The 18,374-nt window shown below is 36.2% G+C and overlaps 2 protein-coding genes across 2 annotated transcripts; one reads left to right on the top strand and one right to left on the bottom strand.

The window, feature by feature from the left end:
* Positions 1–232: 232 nt before the first annotated feature.
* Positions 233–2,606, top strand: LOC109214791. The gene is made up of 7 exons (XM_019378741.1): positions 233–600; positions 702–979; positions 1,090–1,205; positions 1,439–1,567; positions 1,683–1,752; positions 1,846–2,006; positions 2,466–2,606. Exons 1-7 carry the CDS (start codon positions 233–235, stop codon positions 2,604–2,606), a joined length of 1,263 nt encoding a protein of 420 aa, XP_019234286.1.
* A 1,677-nt stretch (positions 2,607–4,283) lies between these two features.
* On the bottom strand, positions 4,284–11,074 carry LOC109214792. The gene is made up of 3 exons (XM_019378742.1): positions 10,906–11,074; positions 4,385–4,671; positions 4,284–4,325 (listed from the first exon to the last, which is right to left on the bottom strand). Exons 1-3 carry the CDS (start codon positions 11,072–11,074, stop codon positions 4,284–4,286), a joined length of 498 nt encoding a protein of 165 aa, XP_019234287.1.
* Positions 11,075–18,374: the final 7,300 nt, after the last annotated feature.

An 18,374-nucleotide genomic window follows, 5' to 3' on the forward strand; every position in this document is an offset into this window, starting at 1 on the left:
GATGCTTAGGGACCATGTCCTATTGTTTCCAAAATCAGACATAGGTATTTTGTCACTTTTGTAGATGGTTTTTCTCGAATAACTTGGATTTTCCTTATTAAAAGACGCTCTAAAGTGTTTACTCACTTCTCTGCCTTCTGTGTTGAAGTCAAACCTCAATTTAATGCTTCGGTACGTATTCTAAGAAGTGATAACGCTAAAGAATACATGTCAGAGTTATTTCGGTCCTATTATGAGAAAACATGGTATACTACATCAGTCTTCATGTGTTGATACACCTTCTCAAAATGGAGCTGCTGAGAGGAAGAATAGACATCTACTTGAGACATCTCAGACACTTTTGTTCCAAATGAAGGTCCCTAAACAGTTCTCGGTTGATGCAGTCTCTACAACCTGTTTTTTGATTAATCACATGCCATCTATTGTGCTTGGTGGTAATGTACCTTACAGTGTTCTTTTCCCAGACAAGTCATTGTTTACGGTGGAACCTAAGGTGTTCGGATGTACATGTTATGTCCGAGATGTTCGACCATCTGTTACCAAGTTGGATCCCAAGGCATTGAAATGTATTTTCCTGGGCTATTCTCGCCTTCAGAACGGGTTTTGATGTTATGCTAATGAATGTGGCAAATATCTAGTGTCAACTGATGTGGTATTTTCGGAGACTACACCATTCTTCTATGCACCTCCTATTTCTACAGTCCAGGGGGAGGAAGATTAGTGGCTAGTATATCAGGTTACCCATACTTTGATAGAAGAACCAAATATTCCTCTGTCTCCATTTCTTCTATTAAGCAACAATCAACTATTATGCCTCCAGCACCTGCTCCAACTGTGCTAGCAAGACCGCCAATTATTCAAGTTTACTCGCGGAGGCGAGAGACAAATGATACATCTCCTACAACAGTTCCTTCGTCATCAGATCCTCCTCTACCTGATCCAGTAAAAGACCTTGACCTTCCTATTGCTCTTTGCAAAGGTACATGTACTTGCAAATCCGCATATTCCATTGCTAATTTTATTTTTTACGATCGCTTATCCTCTACGTATAGAACTCTGATCTAGACTCCATGTTGGTACCTAAAATAGTGAAGAAAGCTCTAAATTATCCAGAATGGTCTGATGCAATGCTTGACGAAATACATGCCTTAGAGGATAAACAAACATGGGATTTGGTGGATTTATCCAAGGAAAAGAAACCAGTGGTATGTAAGTGGGTCTTTACAGTTAAAGGTAATCTAGATGATTCCGTGGCAAGACTTAAAGCTAGACTTATGGCTAAAGGGTATGCTCAAACTTATGGGGTGGATTATTTCGACACCTTCTCCCCGTTGTCAAACTTACTTCTGTCAGCTTATTTATTTCTCTAGTTGCTTCTAAGAATTGGCCTTTACATCAGTTGAATATCAAGAATGCGTTCCTTTGTTGTAATCTTCAGGAGGAAGTGTATATGGAGCAACCACCCGGTTTTGTTGCTCAGGGAGAGTATGGGAAAGTCTGTCAAATGAAGAAGTCCTTGTATGGCTTGAAGCAAAGTCCTCGAGCTTGGTTTGGCAAGTTTAGTGGGGTAGTTTACTAGTTTGGGCTAAAAATGAGCAAGTGTGATCATTCGGTCTTCCATTGGCAATCAACAACTGGAACTATTCTTCTTGTAGTATATGTTGATGACATTGTTATCACAGGAAGTGACTATGCGGGAATTTCTTCCCTTTAAGTCTTTCCTACACACTAGGTTTCATACAAAGGACTTGGGTATGTTGAAATACTTATTGGGAGTAAAAATAAATCGAAGCCAGAATGGAATTTTTTTATCTCAGAAAAAATATATTCTTGACTTGCTTGCAGAAACTGGAAAGTTAGCAGCTAAACCCTGCAGTACTCCAATGGTTCCTGATGTGCATCTTATGAAAGATGATGACGATCCTTTTGATGATCTAAAGAGATACAGGAGGTTAGTTGGAAAATTAAACTACCTCACTGTGACTCATCCAGATATCGCGTTTGCGGTAAGTGTTGTTAGCCAATTCATGTCCGCACCAACGGTCAAGCATTGGTTAACTTTGGAATAGATTTTATATTACGTGAAAGGAGCTCATGGACTTGGCATATTATATAGTAATCATGTCCATACTCGTATTGAGTGTTTTGCAGATGTTGATTGGGCTGGATCCAAAATTAATAGAATCTACTACAGGCTATTGTGTCTTTGTTTGAGGGAACATGGTATCGTGGAGAAGTAAGAAGCAAAGTGTTGTATCTTGATCCAGTGTTGAATCTGAGTACAGAGCTATGTCTCAGTCTACGTGTGAGATTATATTCATCTTTTGACTGAAATTGGGTTGGAGCATCCAATACCAGCAAAACTCTAGTGTGACAATCAAGCTGCCCTCCATATTGCGTCAAATTCGGTGTATCATGAAAGAACTAAGCATATTGAGGTTGACTGCCATTTTATTCATGAGAAGATTCATGAGAACTTGATATCCACTGGCTATATGAAGACAGGAGAGCAACCAGCTGATTTATTCACAAAGGCGTTGAATGGAATTCGAGTTGATTACCTTCGTAACAAGCTGGGCATGATCAATATCTATGCTCCAGCTTGAAGGGGAGTGTTACAGAATGGATGTAGACATACTAGAGAATGAACGTAGACATAACGAATATACACACAATGAATATAGACATACTATTATATAATGTACATAGTTAGAAAAATTATAGGGATTCATACCAGATTTATAGGATCTCCTTTTTTATTCTTTTTGTAGTTAAAGCTATATGTAATTGTATATATAAAGTCAAACCTCTCTATAACAGCCTCGTTTGTTCCGAAATTTGTTTGGCTGCTATAGTGAAGTGCTGTTATAGAGGATATATATTACAACATAATATAATATTCAGTTCCGAGAAAAACTCGACTTTTATAGTAAATGGCTATTATATAGGGATATTGTTATAGAGAGGTCTGACTGTACTTGTTACTTCTTGCAATAATATACAAGGAGATTGCTCCATTTTCTCTATATTTTACATTAATTGAATTCTATTGTATATACAGGCATCTTTATTGTCTGTGATGAGCTTCTTTTACCTATTCTATCCACCAAAGGTTGTTATTGTATCATATTGAGCTTCTTTGTAGCCAAAGGGATGCCTAAGTATCATAATGGTAATTTTTCTTGGCCATATCCTAATTGTTGTAGTATCATTATTTCTCGCTTCTTCAACTCCACCAAATACACTAAGCTTTTTGACAGATTAGCTTGCAAGTCACGTGCTGCAGGGAATGTGCAAAACACTCATGAAGCAGTGTTATTAATACAATGTCTTTTCTAGGAAATAACAGTAGATTATCAACAAAGCAAAGATGTGCGATCCTTGGCTTTAAACATTTTGGATGAAATTAAATTTCTTGATTGTTTTCGACCCATTTAAACATATACTTAGGTACCCCATAACTAAAGCAAAAAGGAAGGATGATATTAGATCTCATTGTCTCGTTGCTCATATCTGAGATAGTCTGCTCTTTGATAAATGTTGCACAATCACGGCAACTTGCAAATATTTTCCACAAAGCTCAGGTTGCCAACCATACAACATAGTTTGTGGAATATTTTGCCAAAAAGGATCCATTCAATTATTTTATTTGGTAATGGTTTAGTGACATTCACCTATATTAACATCCTAGCAAACGATATCTTTGTTTGTTTAGCAGTACATCTGCAAATAAAGAAATCTCAATTGCATTTGCAATAATGTTTAAGGAATTAGAACTCCAGCAATTATCAGAAAACTTCGGAAATTTAACCCACAAGAGGATATTAGTTAATAACATAGTAACCATCTTAGTGAATAAATATTTTTGAAATTGACATTTATGTAATGAGCTATACACTTCTTCATTTTCTATATTAGAAAAAATATTGCAAGCGTAAAATAAAATAATATAGTATATAATATCTTTTGGGGAGAAATAAGAATTTATGCATTAATACTAAAGCAGTGCCATAGGATTACAAGTTTTACTAGTGCCATCATGGGCACTTTGGTTACAAAATAGAGAGGTGTCATGTAAGACACATTGATTACCCATAGTTGCTAGTCTATTACATGCATCAGTAGTTAGATATTTAACAAAAGTTATTTCTTCGTTTGCATCCTTCTTGAGACACTTCAGCACACAAAAGGGTGGAGCAGCCAGCATTTGAGTATTATATATTTTACTTAGATTCAGGGCCTCCTTGTCTAGTTTGTGGGCTACTGAATTTCCTTGACGAAAACTATGCAAGATTTTCCTCTCCTTCATTTGGAGCATTAACCACCTGCAACAAAGAATAATATTGTTAAAAATAATACTTCCTTGCGTTAAGTTTTGGATTGCTTCTGTGGAATCTATTTCTATCTCTAAGGGGTTGTGGTTATTTTCTATTGTAATTCTTAGTCCCTCTTGTAAAGCAAGAAGTTCTGCATGTAGCTGTGTGACACCATATGCTCGTCGCTTGAAACCCATAATCCAATCTCCTTTGGCATTTCTGAGAGCTCCTCTGAGGCCACATTGCATTATGTTATGTATGAAGGCTCCATCTACAATTAGTTTAAACAATCTTTTACCAGGCTTCCTCCATTGAATATGAACAGAAGATGTTAAAGGAACATGCTTATGCTTTTCTGTCAAGAATTTGAATTCAGTAACATGATGAATAATCCTCCTAAGTGAGACATCAAGAGACGTGTTATTATGGTTATTGTGGTTTCTATTAATCCTTATGCCCCATATGTCCAAAGCAAATAGGTCCTTCCGTGTAGATATGGTGAAGGATTTTTTAAGTTTAGATCACGAATCATGATAAGCCATGAATCATGAGAATGATGGTGAGTGTTGGTGTGCCCTAATAGATTCCAGAGACCCTGGACAATCTTACATCCAAGGAAGATATGATGGATAGTTTCAGGATTTTTCCTATAGGCAGGGCATGTTTCATCAATAATTATGCCAATGTTGGCCAGGTATTTTCTGGTAAGGGTTCTGTTATGCATGCATAGCCATAAAAAGTGCTTGATTTTACTAGGGCATTGGTATTAACAAATCCACTCGAAGTCTTTTGGGTGGCTTTTCCTATCACTAAGAAGTTTTTTGCAAGTGCCGGAGTCGAATATTCCATTACTACTTAGACCCTAAATAGGGATGTCATGCATATTGTGGTATATGAGTGTAGTGATAGAGGCGATGTTATTGTGGATCTTTTCAGGAAGTTCAAAGGACAGTCGTGTTAAAGACCAACCAATGTCGTTAAAAATATCTCTAATTTTGAGATTATCTTCAAGTTTTGTTAGAGGACCTTCAACGATGCTACGCAAGGAACGAGTATTTGGTATCCAATTGGTATGCCAAACATTGAGATTTGAGGTTGTGGAGGGGAGCCAACGAATTCCCTTGACACAAAGGAGCCAGCCCATCAGGATGGTTTTCCAAATGAAGGAATTGTTGGTGTGTGATCTATTAAAGGCATGCTTAGCTGCCAAGAAAGTGGTCCAAGGAGCTGCGGGGGATGATAAGAGTCTCCAAGCGAGGCTTGTTAAGGCAATGAAATTTTTTGAATTAGCATCATGCAGGCCCAGGCCTCCTTCTCCTTTGGATTTGGTTAATACGCTCCATTTCACCATGTGGAGTTTTTTCTTATTGGTAGTAGTTCCCAAATAAAATTCCTTTAGATTTTATCTATATGCTTGAGGACCTTGGTAGGAAGAGAGGTATATTGCATATAATAGCTAGGAATTGAACTAAGGGAAGCACTAGCTAGTGCGGTACGCCCAGCTAAGGAAAGAAAATTAGTTTTCCAAGATGCTAGTTTACTCCGCATTTTGTCAATGAGGAACTGGAAATCAGTGGCTTTAGGGGTTTTTTCTGAACATTGAAAATCCTAGGTAATTAACAAAGTTGGTGCTGATTTTAATACCTAGTATCTCATCCATATTTTTGGCCACCTTAGGGTTACAATTACTAGAAAATTGATTTTTGATTTGGTAGAGTAATCTTTTTGTAATGACCCGACAGGTCATTTTAAGCTCTAGCGTGTCGTTTGACGGTTTGAGGCCTTAAGCAACTTCACTTCAGGTATTATGACTTGTACGCGTGGTCGAAACTGGAATTTCGGAAGTTCAGAGTTGATTTGGAAAGAGAATTCTCATTTCGGAAGCTTTAAGTTGGAAGAATTGACTAAGTTTGGACTTTTGAGTAAACAGCATCGGAATCGAGATTTGAAGGTTCCAACAGGTTCGTATGATGATTTTGGACTTGGGCGTATATCCGAAACGGGTTTTGGATGAGCCGGAAGCATTTCGGCACCTATTGTGGAAGTTAGTATTTTTGGAAGAATTTCATAAGTTTGGGTTGAAGTGCATTTTAGTGTTATTGATGTCCGTTTGGAATTTCGAGTCTGGGAATAGCTCCGTATGGTGATTTTGGTATTGGGGGCGCATCCGTAAGTAGATTCGGAGGTCCGTAAGTCATTTTGGAGTCATTTGGCTAAAGTTAGAAATTTGAAGGTTTTTGAGAAGTTTGACCAGGAGTGGACTTTTGATATCGGGGTCGGAATTCTGGAAGTTTGAGTAGGTCCATAACGTCGAATGTGACTTGTGTGTAAAATTTTAAGTCAATCGGACGTGATTTGATAGGTTTCGGCATCGAATGTAGAAGTTTGAAGTTCTAAAGTTCATTAAGCTCGAATTGGGGTGCGATTCATGATTTTGATGTTGTTTGATGTGATTTAAGGCCTCGAGCAGGTCCGTGTTATGTTATGGGACTGGTTTGTGTGATTGGACGGGGCCCCGGGGGCCTCGAGTGTGTTTGGGGTGATTTCGGATTATTTTGGGCTGTTTTACTATAGTTGATGCTGGTGTCTGGTGTTGTTCTTCGCGTTCGCGAAGAAGGATTTGGCTTCAGGGATTTTGTTCTTCGCGTTCGCGAAGAAGAAAATCTTTGTTACGCAGGTCTGACTTCGGAGGCTCATTTCTCACAATCTATAAGGAATTTGGAGATGATCCAAAAATGAAAGTTGTAGCCCTTTGTGTCTAGTTTTCAGAAAGTTGTAGATCTTGATGTATATTTTTCAAAACATTAAACCATTTGTCATTTAGAGTTTTGTACAAAAATTTATGGCCATTATACTAGAGGCTGTCTGAGAAGAGTTTGGAAATGACTTTTGAGAATTTTGTTCATCGCGAACGCGATGGGGGTCTCACGAACGCGAAGAAGGATCACCTGGGAAGTGTATAAGTTTGCAAAAATGGGTTTGGCTCATTTCATCTCATTTCCTCCATGGGATCTGACCTATGAGCGATTTTGGAGCTCCATCTTCATCATCCATGTCAAGGTAAGTGATTCCCACATATTGCAAGTTAAATACTTGGATTATATATATATTTTAACATGGAAATTCATGGAAAATTAGTGAAAACTTGGATTTTTGGTAGAAAACCTAGAAATTGGTATTTTTGAATTTTGACCACGAATTTGGGCATGAAATTGAGAGTAAATTATATATTTGAGTTCGTGAGGTTATGGGTAAAGTTTATCTTCGAAAAATTTCAGAGTTCGGGCACGTGGGCCCGAGGGCGATTTTGTCATCTTTTCGACCGGGGTTAGAAATTATTATAAATTGAATTATTATGAGTAATTTAGCATATATTAATGGGTTGTCATAATTATTGGCTAGTTCTGTAGCGTTATGCATCGATTTGAGTCTTCGGAAGGGCGTGGAATGCCGGTTATGGAACTTCGGAGCGAGGTGAGTCTCCTTTCTAACCTTGTAAGAGGGAATTGTCCCCATAGGTAAATTAATTGAATATGTGCTTCTATTTGTGGGGGCTACGTATGCACGAGGTGACGAGAGTCCGTGCGTAGCTACTATTATGCTTATGTCCGGGTAGTCTAGGACCCAAAAGCATGCTCTACTTGAAATAATTGTAACCTTATTGATAGTTTAAATTATTTTAGTCGCATCGAAGTGGTAAATAATTTTCTAAAAGAGTTAAACTTCGTTTCTCGACTTGTAAAGGAGAAATTGACACCTCCTTGAATAATTGTTTCCCTGATGAAGTCTTGATTGACTGTTTGAATGCGTGTTGCTATGTGTACCTGCGTCGCATGTATGATTCGCGAGCGGGGTGATTGTTTATTTATATTTGACTGCATCGCATGTATGATTCGCGAGCGGGGTAATAGATGCATCTATGGTTCGCGCCATTCGACCCTCTGGCAGTGCACAGTTTAAATATTGTTGGATCGGGCCGTACGACCTCGGCATGATTTGCGCATGCTTGTATTGCTTGCCTTAAAATTCATAGATGTTGATATTTGTTCTCCCTGGCCTGAGATAAAAGTATAAATGATGAAAATGAATTTGGGAATTTCCTATAAACGAAAGAATTGTTTACTTGCCTCATGCTACCGAGTTACAACCATTTTTATGAAAATCCTCAATTTACTTTATTATTAGTATATTATTATTGGACCGCTAGTAAGTGTCGAAGTCGACCTCTCGTCTCTACTTCTTCGAGATTAGACGGGATACTTACTGAGTACACGTTGTTTTTGTACTCATGCTACACTCGTTGTGCATTTTTGTTGCACAGGCACATGTACCTCTAGCGGCCTAATGGGCGTAGCAGCATGGATGATATGGAGACTTAGGTGAGCTACATCTCTCGAGGCGACCCGCAACCAGCATAGTCTCTTTCAGTGTATTGTATTTACCTTCTGTCCAAATTTGTATTCCGGACAGTTATTGTACTTCATTTGATTTCCTAGTGATTGCTCATGCACCGAGTTCTGGGATGATTATGGGATTATTCGGTATTTAGATTTGTTAAAGACATCATTATTATTTCAGTAAATTTCATTATTTATTGTTTAATGTATAAAAGAAATGATTTTAATAAATACTAAAAATGAGAATTTAATTATCTTCTTGGTGTTGGCTTGCCTGACAGTGGTGTCCGGCGCCATCACGACCCTTAGTGGATTTTGGGTCGTGACACTTTTGGCCTGAATGGTTATAAAAAAGATCTAGGCAGCGTTGGATTGTGGAGCAAGTTTTCGTATTCACTTGTGATAATAGTGTAAGGTCATCCACAAAAAATAGGTGAGAGAGATTGGGGCAACGATTATTGATGCGGATAGGATCCCGATTCAATACGTCCACTTGATATAAAATGAGCTGGGACAACATTTTCATACATAAGATAAAGATATATGGAGATAGAGGATCTCCCTGGCGAATGCCCCTACTGGAAGAAAAATAGTTAGTGACATTACCATTTACTAGTACTGCAATATTTCTTGTGGTAATGCAGTGCATAATTAATTTGGTAATTGAGGAGGGAAATTTGAAAAACTTAAGGGTGCAATAAATAAAAGACCATTCGAGGCGATCAAAAGCCTTTTCGAGATCTAGTTTAATAATCATGTTAGCTTTCTTCCCTTTCATGTTGTTTAAATGTTGAAGGAGCTCTTGAATAATTATAGCATTGTCACCGGCCCTATGATTTTTAATGAAACTAGTTTGGTAAGGGCTGATGATATTTTGGAGGAAAAGTTTAATGCAATTTGCTATAATCTTAGTAATAACCTTGTAGATGGTGTTACACAAACTAATAGGACAAAAATTCTTTAGATAATTGCATTGTGGAATTTTGGGATAAGGCATAGATATATTTTGTTTACTTCTTTCGGGAAACATTGTGTTTGAAAGACATTGTGACAAAAGGAGATGATTGAGTTACCCACTATACTCCAATATTTTTTGATAGAAGAAAGGATGAAGGTCATCTGGCCCTGGGGCCTTGAAAGGTTTAAAGGAGAAAATGGCATTTGTAATTTTCTGAGTTGTTAGGGGGTCATCTAAAAAGAGAGGTCAACCTTGTGGCTTATAGGGTTGTCTCCCATGATTTGGGACCAATTTGAGGCAGTGTGAGATGTTTGAAATATATATTGAAAATACGTTACTACATGATTAAGGGTTGCCTGATGATCATTAATCCAATGTCCCATGTTGTTTTTAAAAAACATAACCTTATTCCTTTTTTTCCTATTAGTGGTTGTGATATGAAAGAACATGGTATTTGCTTCTCCTTCAATAAGCCACATAATTATGGATCTAAGTTTCTAATTGTCCTCTTCCATTTTGAGAATACTATTAAACTCATTGGTGAGGTCTTTCTCAAGATTTTGGAGAAAAGGGCTAGTAGGGTAGTGATTGGATTTCTGAATACCCTTTAGTCTTGCAAGAATTTTTTTCTTTTTACGAAAAATGTTGCCAAAGGTGTATTTTTTTTCCAGATTTTAACCTTTTCTATGGAAGTGGTGGTGGCATCACTCAGGTCTTGATTTTTCCAGCTCTGTGAGACAAGGGTTTTAAAAGAAGGGTGGTTGCACCGAGCTGAAAAGGTCTATTCCTATAGGCAGGTTTGGGAATTAATTCTATTAGGAGGGGATTATGATCAGAGTGAGTCTTTGGTAGGTAGATGTCAGATGCATGTGGGAAGATACTAATCCACTCTTCATTAGCAAAAACTTTATCAAGTCTTTCCATAATGAGATCATTCTTTCTTCTCTTCGATTTGACCAAGTATATTTACAACACTTAAAACTAATTTCAATGAGTTTACAGTTATTAATATTAGCCCAAAGGTTTTTAATTCTACATTTATCAAATAAGGTTCCCACCATACTTTTCATTAGAGGACATGACATCGTTGAAATCCCCCCCCCCCCCCCATAAGCCAAGGTCCAGTGTAATTTTGGGCCACTGACTCAAGGTTATTGCGAAGAATATTACGAGTATATTTGTCAGTACTAGCATAAATAGAAGTAAAAGGCCAGTTATAACGATAAGGCAGCACCTCTATAGTCTATAGTAGCCGAGATTTCCTGGCTTCTACGAACAAAATTATGGATTGTGACAATGTTGTGATTCCAAAGAACCACCATGCCTCCTGCCTGTCCTTCAGCTTGGATTCCAATCATTTCAGTAAAACCAAAACCATCTAGTAGGGTGGAGTGGTTATCCATTCTAGTTTCAAAAAGAGTGACCATGCATGTTCTATAGGTGTTAACTAATTTTCTGAAGTTTCTCCTAAAGTTTTCATTATTACCTCTGCGGATGTTCTATATGATGAAGTTAGTAGCTTGATTCATGTTGATGAGGGGGTCTTGTTGGAGGCTGTTCGCCCTAGCTGGAATTATTAAGGAGGGGTTCCTCCTCAGGCTGGGAACTAGTATCATTGCATGTTGTGCCACTGTTGGATCTTGAGGTGGACTTATATCCATCGAGCACTTGTATAGTCCCATTGGACAACTGAGTATCTGCTTCTGATCTTGCATCTCCGTAAAGAGAAATATCTTTACTTCGTTGAGGCTTGAGAACTCCACCAATGATGGTTGGTTGAGGTTGTCCCCCTCTTGATCTGCTATCATTGGCTCTAGTGGTTCTTGTTTGGCTCTTGTGGAGCTTAGGGGTAGTGATTGTGGTGGTTGTGCCATAGGAGGTGCATTTTGATGCCGATTCACTGCACGATTTGCATGCACATCCCATTGAATGTAGATTGGATTTAGGTTGGATCTCTAGTGGAAGAAGGGTTGGTCCAGAGGAAGATATTGTGGTTGAAGTGGGACAAAATGATGAGGTAAGTTCCACTGCTCCCACATCGTTTGGGTGAGATTGGGGTTCATGTTTGGCGCTATGGGGTTGAGAATATTGTTGATCCATACATGGTTTATGTAGTTGCTCATTGCTAGTTGCATTAGACCAATTGAGCAAGATAGTGTAAGTTTTGGAGCACTAGGACAATTTTCTGACCATCGATCATCATGTTGAGGGGGATTGCATGCCCCATCAGGCCCATCTCTACCTAAGAGAGAGGTTGATGATCCGATGGTACTGAGAGTTGGACATAGCAAGTTGGTGATTGGCTATGTGGGGTGGTAGTGGTGGTAAGTTTGCCATTATTTGGCTCCTTTGTTGCCTTAGTATTGCGATTAGTTTGCACCTTCTTCTTAGGGTGATTGGAATTCTTGGCATGTTTGTTGGCTGGATTTATATGTGAGGGATTTGAAGGATTGCTTGTTGCGCTAGTAGGGAAGATAGGGGTAAGGGGAGAGGTAATGATCAACTCTTTGCTTTGCATGTCCATAGAGTGGAGTAGCGTGTGATTTATATTAGGCTCACCGAAATCTGCATGAGATTTGCTTAAAGGCACGTGCTCAGTTTTACTGGCCATTTGTGTGCTAGGGTTTTGAGCATGTGACAGGTGGATTGTGGCACTAGTTTCATGCAATATTGATTGTTTTTGATTGGGGAGATTAGTAAGTAAATGAATATTAGGGAAAGTGGAAGCGGATGGGGTGATTTGCATGCTTATAATATCGTTAGTAGAATTATTTGAAGGTGATTGGTAGGGATTAGTAGGGAGTGATTATTAGAGGCATGCATGCTTGCTCACATGTCAATCACCATTCCCTCCACGTTTTCCCCTGTTGTGTCCATTTGTAGATTAAAATAATCTTTTTCAATTAATTTTTCCAAGGGGGGATTGGTGGTGTCCCCCAAAAACCATTGGTTGATTGTGGTAGTTTGAAGGATGGTTTTCGTGACTAGGGGGGGGGGGGGTCTATCTGTACGTATTCCTTCTCAATAATATTTTGATTAGTAGTATCCCTTGCTTTGATTCCAAAAAAATGCACTTCGACATCAAAAAAGCGTATTCGTAAAAATATTTGGAAAAGGAAGGGATATTCGATAGCATTAAAGGCTTTTTCGTTAGCGAAATCTCTTTCTACCGGGAATTCAAAAAGTTTTTTTAAACGCCAAACAAAAATAAATAAGTAATAAAACGTTCGAATAATTTGAATCAACTTGAAAAAATAATTCAATTATTCTTAAATTATTCAATTATTATCTAATTGAATAATTTAACGATTTCCCTTTCATATTTGATATTGATTAGCTCACCAATCAATACGTAATGGAACTCGCTTCGCTTTGAGCAAGAGATTTATATTTAAGAGTTGAGTATTAAGATACTTACCTGTGGTGGCGTCAAAAGTCTTAACTGAAATACCTGACTCTGCAGTGTGGAGGCAGCTTTAGAAGTCTTTGTGGGTGGTGGATCTTTTCTCCTTTTGAATGATACTGTTTGCCATTCCCCTCCGTCCATTTTATTTTCGGTATGTTCACTGGTTCCTTACAAGTAGCAACTTCTTGGGTTGATGTTGATTTCAATAAAAAATTGTATTGCCCGGCAACGTGGCCAGTTTGCCACAGGATTTGCATAAGACACCTTCCCCCTCGTATACGATAGGTTGCTTATAATCTCCAATATAAACGAATTGCATAACTGGTATATTGAGGGGCAGTTCAACACATAGTCTAACATATCTTCCCCTAAGGATGGATGAGGTGCAAGCATCAATTTTCAACAGTCTTCCCAACGTGCTGCCAATTTTTTGAATGCATCGTAGAACTCAGTCGGAAGTTGTGGGAGTCTTATCCAAATAGCTGTGAATAGATTTTTTTCTTGGGATGCTATAAAATTTGGTTCCCACTTTTGTACTGATATGAAGAAACATATATGAACCAAGGTCCATTATATAGCGCTTTTATCATGTTTTCTTCTTTTGTAAATTTTACAATGAAGTAGTCGGAACCCGGATCAATAAGAGGAAAGAGTTTTGAGGGCTTTCATAGTTCCACTATTTTCTTTTTAAGGTATTGGTGTGGAACGCGTTTGCCTTGCAATTTTATAATTAGTGAATAGCGTCATGGGTGGTAAATTCTCTGCAGGTCTTCTTCTGGAGCGTCTCTCATTAGAAAGCTAGAATGTGTAATTAATATAGTATATAATATAATATAATATGCAATTACAGAGATTAAAAAATAATTATGGTTTGAGAGATTAGAAAGAAACCATATAACTATTACATTATTTGATTTGCCATTATAAAAAATAAACACCACATAAATAATGAATTGTGGATTGTCAATTTTAGATAAGACTAGTCTCAGGATAAACGCTTTACGTGTGTACCCTAAATTCATGAGTACATAATTTTAAAATTATTATGCATGTATATTAGTATTAAACAATGTGATTTTTTTTAAAATAAAAATTAAAGATGAGAGTATGGAGTCCTAAAATAGTGAATGTTGATCCTATTTAGCTAGCCTATCAAAAAAAATCTTGTGCCACCTAAATCCGCGGATGCCTTATTATGTTCAACGAGGATTTATTTGAGAATATCTTATGAAAGTTATTGTTATTTTTTTGACCTGATACTGAGAATAAATAATTAACCCAAAAAACTTTTAGCACGATTCTTCAAAATTTATGAAGTAATAAATTAAATTTTGAATTTTATGTTCTTTTTTGGAGACTTTGAGATAAGGTGGGTGACTCTATCACTCCTAGAAAAAAAGAAGTGACAATGTCAAGTCTAAAAATGACTAATGTTGAGTTAATATTCTATAACAAATAAATTAATATATAAAAATATAGAAAATTATCATTTGTTAGAATAAATGAAAAAAAATTTAATGACAACTCAGGTAGAAAATATTTTGTCATCTACTATTTCATCCTTGTTGCTTGAGGTTTGTATTAACAAATTCGACTCTTGCTACCATACCTTAATCGATTTTGCTTTATTTTTTTAATTTCTTTCTTCACTAATGCTCTTCTAGCGGAAACAAATTTATGTACCTTAATAGTTCTGTCAACTTGAAAAAGATGTTTTTATATGATTAATTTAAAAAATAATTCAATGAGATTCTTTTGCTATTAGTTAATTTAAAGACTTATTTATTTGTTCTTAATATTAAATAAAATAATTTTTTTGATTAAAAATCATTGTATTAGCTTATTTAAAATTTTAAATACTTGACTATGATTATAATTTAATAAAAATTTTACTTTAAAGGGTAGAGAAGACGCTCTGATATTTTTTTGAATTTTTGAGTTTGCGAAAGCATTGGTGTTATTGACTCTTGCCAACCACTTCTCTCGCTTTCTCTGTTAAATTCTTAAATACTTTTTTAGTTATTTCTTTTAATTACTGAGAGTAATTTTCAAATATTACACAAGAAATTCAGTAGAAAGATAATTTAAATATAATACAAAAATATGGAATTTATTATTCATTGGTTTCGAGCGCTATGACTAAGAAGTTGGAAATGTCTGTTACTCATTTTCTTTGATGGTCGGGAATTGGGAGCTGCAAGAAGAGATAAATAATAAGCTTGATTGGCTATTTAACGTGTTGCACCTCCACGAGTTGTTGGTAAGTTCGTTACGAAGCAAATATGTTTTTTCTACTTTCAAAATTCTAATATTAAGAAAATTGACGTACGAAAAATTATATTATATTATACAGTTCAAATGAGGAGATAATTAATATAAGGTAAAATCTTAATTGATTTTAAAGTCCTAAATATTAGGACTTTGTACATGTTTCAAATAAGGAAAGATCTAATAACTAAATTTTAGTTGATTTTAAATTCCTAAATATTAGAAAAAAATTAAATTACTATATTAGCAGTGTGAACTCTATTTTTAATGGGTATAAAAGGCGAACGACACTACGCTAAGGGCCTCCGTGCTTTTAGTATAGATATAGATATAAATTCACATAGAATTAGGCATGAATTATGTATTATTTTATGTTTTGTGGGTCTTTATAAACTTGATAGTTTTATGACTCTATCTCTTTTTTAACACATGAGAGATTTACTTTTACACATAAGAGATCTATCTTTTACACATAATAGATCTAAAAAGGACACTTTCTTAATTTTAACAATGTAAATGGCCATAAAGTCCCATTTTCCAGTGGTTAAATGAAGGTGACGCTAACACAAAAAATTTCACATCACTATCATGCAAAGAAGAAGAAAAAATAGAATACTTAGCCTAAAGATGGAAATTGGTTTTATGAACAAAGCGACATCCTGGCTATAGTTAAAAACTATCACAACAACCTATTAAGTGCTAGCCAAAATGTTTCTTACAAAAACATTTCTTATATGTCATATTATGCTACCGTAGACAACGATGACCAGTAGGTCCTAAGCTTAAATATTACTAATCAAGAAATAAAAAAGGGTTGTAGATTTCTTTAAACCTTACAAGACTCCTGGACCAGATGGGCTCTACCCGTTTTTCTATCGAAAATCTTGGAATGAAACAAAGGATAAGATGCTTGAGTTTTGTAAAAGATGCTTTAATAGTAAAAGAATGACGGAGAACATGAACAATACGTACATTTGTCTAATACCAAAGTGTCAAAATGTAAAAACTATCAAGCTATAGACCCATTAGCTTATGTAATACAACATACAAAGTAGTTACAAAAGTTATAGTTCATAGAATCAAGTCCCTCCTACATAAACTCATTCACACGACTCAAACTAGCTTCATGAAGGAAAGAAGAGCCTTGGACAATGTCATTGTTGATTTCTAAAAAGCTTTCTATAAATTGAGTGATCCTTTGTCAAATTCTCCCTCACATTCCTAAAGTTTCCTCAAGACTTAATCGAGCTAATCATGTCTTGCATTTCAACAACTTCAACTTTTCTCTCAATTAACGATTCAAGCACATGTTTCTTTTAGCCATCAAGGGGAATTAAGCAAGATGATCCCTTATCACCTTACTTATTTATCTAATCCACCACGAAATTGACTGTTGAAGGTGATCCGGTTAAGCTCTCCAACAATGGCCCCCCTTATCCCACCTATTCTTCGCCGATGACCTAATTCTCTTATCTGTTGCCAATCAAAGAGCTGTAATTTAATAAATACACTTAATAAATTTTGTAACTTTTCGGGGCAATCTATTAGCGTTAGCAAATCTAGGGTATTTTTCTATGGTAACACACCCATGGATAAAATAGTGAGTATTAATGAGTTTGGAAAGTACCTAGGCTTTCCAATGATGAACTCCTAAACCTCCAAGGGGACTTTCAATTTATAATTGACAGGCTTAACAATAGACTTAGGGGTTGAAAGATTGACCATCTAACCTAAGTGGAAAGGGTCACCATCAAAACCACGTTAGCGGGCATCCTTAATCATGTAATGCAAAAAATATACAGTTTGCCGCAAATCACCTTGAAAAAACATAGATCCATCCAAAGAAATTTCTTATGAGACATCACTTCTTTAAAAAAGAAATGTCACTTGTTAAAGTGGGATATAGTGGTTAAATTAAAAAATGAAGGGGGGGGGGGGGCTGGGATTGTATAAGTCAAGGTGGAAGAACTCTTTCTTTAGTGCTGCTAAAGAGTTTAAAAAGAAAAAATAATTCCTTATGGACAAGAGTTTTACATAATAAATACAATAAGAATAATAACCGATAGGACTGGCTCCTTCAAGACAAGAACGACTCCCATATCTGAAAAATATTATAGAAGGTAGCCAATTATATAGGGAAGGAGTTCACTGGGAAATCGAAAATAAGCGATCAATTAACATTTGGCAGGATGCCTAGATGAATAATGAGGGGCTCCTAAGATCCTTAATACAAGGCCCCTCTATGAAGCATGAACAATAACAAATCTTGTCCGATATTATTGTCAACTAAACACTCAACAATAATGCTATGTCTTTCTACCTGACAATAACAAATCTTGTCCGATATTATTGTCAACTAAACACTCAACAATAATGCTATGTCTTTCCTGCCAGATAGTATAAAATACAAAATGTTAAGCAGTTCCATAAAGCAAGTTCAACCAGCAGTAGTTGGCTACTCTTGGATGAAGAGCACAAATGGAGAATTTAACATGGAGGTCAGTGATAGAAAAAGTTACAGCTAGTTATGAAACCTAAACCCTTTGAACAAAATCAAAACCTTCATCTGAATTGTAGTTCACAATAGACTCCCTCTTCCAAAGAAATATTTGTGACTCTAACCTTGCAGTATTTGTGGTACCGAAGCTGAGGATATATAACATATATTTTTTAGGTGCTCTTATCCAAAAACAATTCGAGAACAAATATATATTAATCATAACACTCCCTGCTGCTCCTTTACCTTACTTGGTAATTGTTACATATGCTTACATAGAAATGAGAAAAGTCTTTAAAAACAACAATACCCCTTTGACGATTTGTTATAGACGAGTTGACTCCACAAAGCAGAAAATTTTTGCCTCGGATATTCCATTAACGGTTACCTAGCCCAGGAAACCCCTTGACTTCAAACTACTAACAAACTCAAATAACTTTTCAATACCAAAAATCACTATATATATATATATATATATATATATATATATATATATATATATATATATATATATATATATATATATATATAT

Source organism: Nicotiana attenuata, unplaced genomic scaffold (genome assembly GCF_001879085.1).
Source record: "Nicotiana attenuata strain UT unplaced genomic scaffold, NIATTr2, whole genome shotgun sequence".
In the NCBI taxonomy this organism is placed as follows: domain Eukaryota; kingdom Viridiplantae; phylum Streptophyta; class Magnoliopsida; order Solanales; family Solanaceae; genus Nicotiana; species Nicotiana attenuata.

What these genes read in the sequence shown, in the direction of transcription:
- LOC109214791 (XM_019378741.1), top strand. Translation starts at nt 233, where the DNA reads ATGAGAAAACATGGTATACTACATCAGTCTTCATGTGTTGATACACCT. An exon ending in CCAAGGAAAAGAAACCAGTG is followed by an intron (nt 1,206 to 1,438) that starts GTATGTAAGTGG and finishes TGTAATCTTCAG; the next exon opens with GAGGAAGTGTATATGGAGCA. An exon ending in ATCCAGATATCGCGTTTGCG is followed by an intron (nt 2,007 to 2,465) that starts GTAAGTGTTGTT and finishes ATTCATGAGAAG; the next exon opens with ATTCATGAGAACTTGATATC.
- LOC109214792 (XM_019378742.1), bottom strand. Translation starts at nt 11,074, where the DNA reads ATGGATAACCACTCCACCCTACTAGATGGTTTTGGTTTTACTGAAATG. An exon ending in GGCTACTATAGACTATAGAG is followed by an intron (nt 4,672 to 10,905) that starts GTGCTGCCTTAT and finishes AATTCTTGACAG; the next exon opens with AAAAGCATAAGCATGTTCCT. An exon ending in TAGAAATAGATTCCACAGAA is followed by an intron (nt 4,326 to 4,384) that starts GCAATCCAAAAC and finishes TCTTTGTTGCAG; the next exon opens with GTGGTTAATGCTCCAAATGA.